Genomic DNA, 2,304 nt, shown 5'->3' on the forward strand with positions numbered 1-2,304 from the left:
AGCTGTCGAAAAGTGATTGCATCCCACAATCTCTCTCCGTTTATTGCTCCGTGGCGACTCAAGATCGACTGTCTGTCACCGCTCAGTGGGCAGACATGCTGAGAAATTACTCTTATCTGAAACATCCACATAATCTTTGATACATTAAATAATCTATAAGTCTATAATCAAGCTTACTTAATGATCCTAATCTCTGATTTTTAGAGTTGAATATGAGCCATTCAAAAACTTCTCCGTTGTGATCATCATAGCGATAGTCGTAATGATCCTTTCAGAGTATGTTCCAAAACATGTACAGTTAAGATCATCGAGCCACTCATCATGTGGGGCCCAGTGGACGGCGATAGACGGTGGATTCTAAGTCGCGACGGAGGGAAAACAAACTCTTCACTCTCTTCTACAAGATTGCAATCCCCGTGTAGCTGGATAAACCAGCTCCAAATCATCGGCTCCACAGACCCGTCCAGGCCATCTGATTAACCTCTACCTCATACTCAAAACGCTCTCTCGATTCTATTAAAACCCCCTTTTCACTCTCTCTCGAGAGATTGATTCGGTGAAGAATAAAAAGGAGAAAATTAAGAGTCTGCCAAACATGAGCGGCAGAAACCGCATCCCAGCTGCTCCCGACCTCGAAGATGTGGTCCCTTCATCTTACGGTCCTCTACTTGACGGACGAGATGATACCACCAAGTGGACCCTATCGAATCGAAACAGATCCCTCCTCACGCTTTTCTCCCTTGGCTTCTCCATTCTACTCCTCGTATCGCTGGGGATGGTACTGAGCGGAGGTAACCACGGTTCAGAGAAACAGTCACTCGTAGCAGAAGACGCCGTTTCGGCGTCAGATCTCGGCCCGTGGTCGCGAGGAGTTTCAGAAGGCGTTTCGGAGAAATCCGTCCGTTCATTTCTAGAAGGCGGAACGTCGTATCCGTGGACCAACGCCATGCTGGTGTGGCAGAGAACGGCCTACCACTTCCAACCCGAGAAGAACTGGATGAACGGTACTTATGCCTTATGCTTCTTTTTTTCTTTGTTCTGTTTTCTTTTTTTCTTTTTTCTAGTTTCATTGGTTTTTACTGATTCGATCTTCTTTTTTTTTTTCTTTTTTTCTTTTTTTTCTATTTAATGGTGGAATGCTGGTGTCTGCCTCAGATCCCGACGGTAAGAGAAAATACAATCTCCTCTCTCCTTTTTCCTACACCAGTTTAAAAAAATAAAAAAGATCAGAATATAATGAACATCCCATAGGCATAAAATAGAGGATAACTTAGAGAAAGAAGTATCTTAGGCAGTTGCAGGCTGCTGATTCAGATCTGGAATATTGTTTGGGAAATGCTACTCCGGACTCCCCCCTCCCATAAAAAATTAAAAAGAAAAAATGAAGAAGCTAGTTATGACCCTTGCAAGGGTAATTTGGTCAATAGCTTTCTTTTATGGGGTTGGGTTTTGGGGGCTGGAAATAACAATTCTCACTGTTCCATTCCTTTCTGCATCCCTTTTATTTATGAGAAGGTCTCACGTCCATTCGGTTGGACCACAGGGTACGGTCCACCCAGTATAACTTTGAACTTGATTTGGTCACGTGGAATCCAATCCTTGCAAGAGGTTGAACCCACCAGGAGGATCACCTAGTTCAAAACCCACCAGGAGGATCACCTAGTTCAAAACTCATGTCTATGTACTTATCAAGTGGGCCACACTATAAAACCAACGTATAGCCGCTGATAAAGAGCAAAACACAGGTGTGGTCCACTTGATGAGTGGATGCGGCAAATTTTTTTTGCAAAATGTGATCCTCATGATGGAGCTAACTCATTGATGGACTTAATTGCACACGGACGTGAAAGGTTGGTAATTATGAATCCAAATAATATGTGGTGCATCGTGATTGGTCTACATCATCACTGATGTTTTTAATAATGTTGTGCTGAATCCATCGTGTGATGATGTGGCTAGATTAGATTGCAACAAATGATATTCATCGTGAGTGCTTCTTTTTATTTATTTACTTATTTTCTGTTACCGTGGCTTCTTTGGTTGTTTCGTATGAATTTCCAACAAATATAAGGTCAGGGTAACGCCGAGTTCGGTAAGGCCGTAATTGTAGCGCCACTATCAGTTATGTGTTGTATTTCCATGCTTCATCAGTTTTTGCCGGCTCATTTTAAAGCATGGCCTCAAAATGAAATGAATTCAAATCCAAGGTAAACCACACCAAAGGAAACAGCGGTGATTTGAACACCTACCGTTAGAAACCTCCTAAGGTGGCTTGTTACAGAGGGCCCACTGACTAATCAAAGA

At 42.8% G+C, this 2,304-nt stretch overlaps 1 protein-coding gene across 1 annotated transcript; it reads left to right on the plus strand.

Moving 5' to 3' along the window:
* Positions 1-250: 250 nt before the first annotated feature.
* Positions 251-1,268, plus strand: LOC131232615 (acid beta-fructofuranosidase-like). The gene is made up of 2 exons (XM_058228972.1): positions 251-1,004; positions 1,156-1,268. The coding sequence occupies exons 1-2, from the start codon at positions 596-598 to the stop codon at positions 1,218-1,220; spliced, it is 474 nt and encodes a 157-aa protein (XP_058084955.1). The 5' UTR covers positions 251-595; the 3' UTR covers positions 1,221-1,268.
* Positions 1,269-2,304: the final 1,036 nt, after the last annotated feature.

Source organism: Magnolia sinica, chromosome 18, assembly GCF_029962835.1.
Source record: "Magnolia sinica isolate HGM2019 chromosome 18, MsV1, whole genome shotgun sequence".
Classification (NCBI taxonomy): domain Eukaryota; kingdom Viridiplantae; phylum Streptophyta; class Magnoliopsida; order Magnoliales; family Magnoliaceae; genus Magnolia; species Magnolia sinica.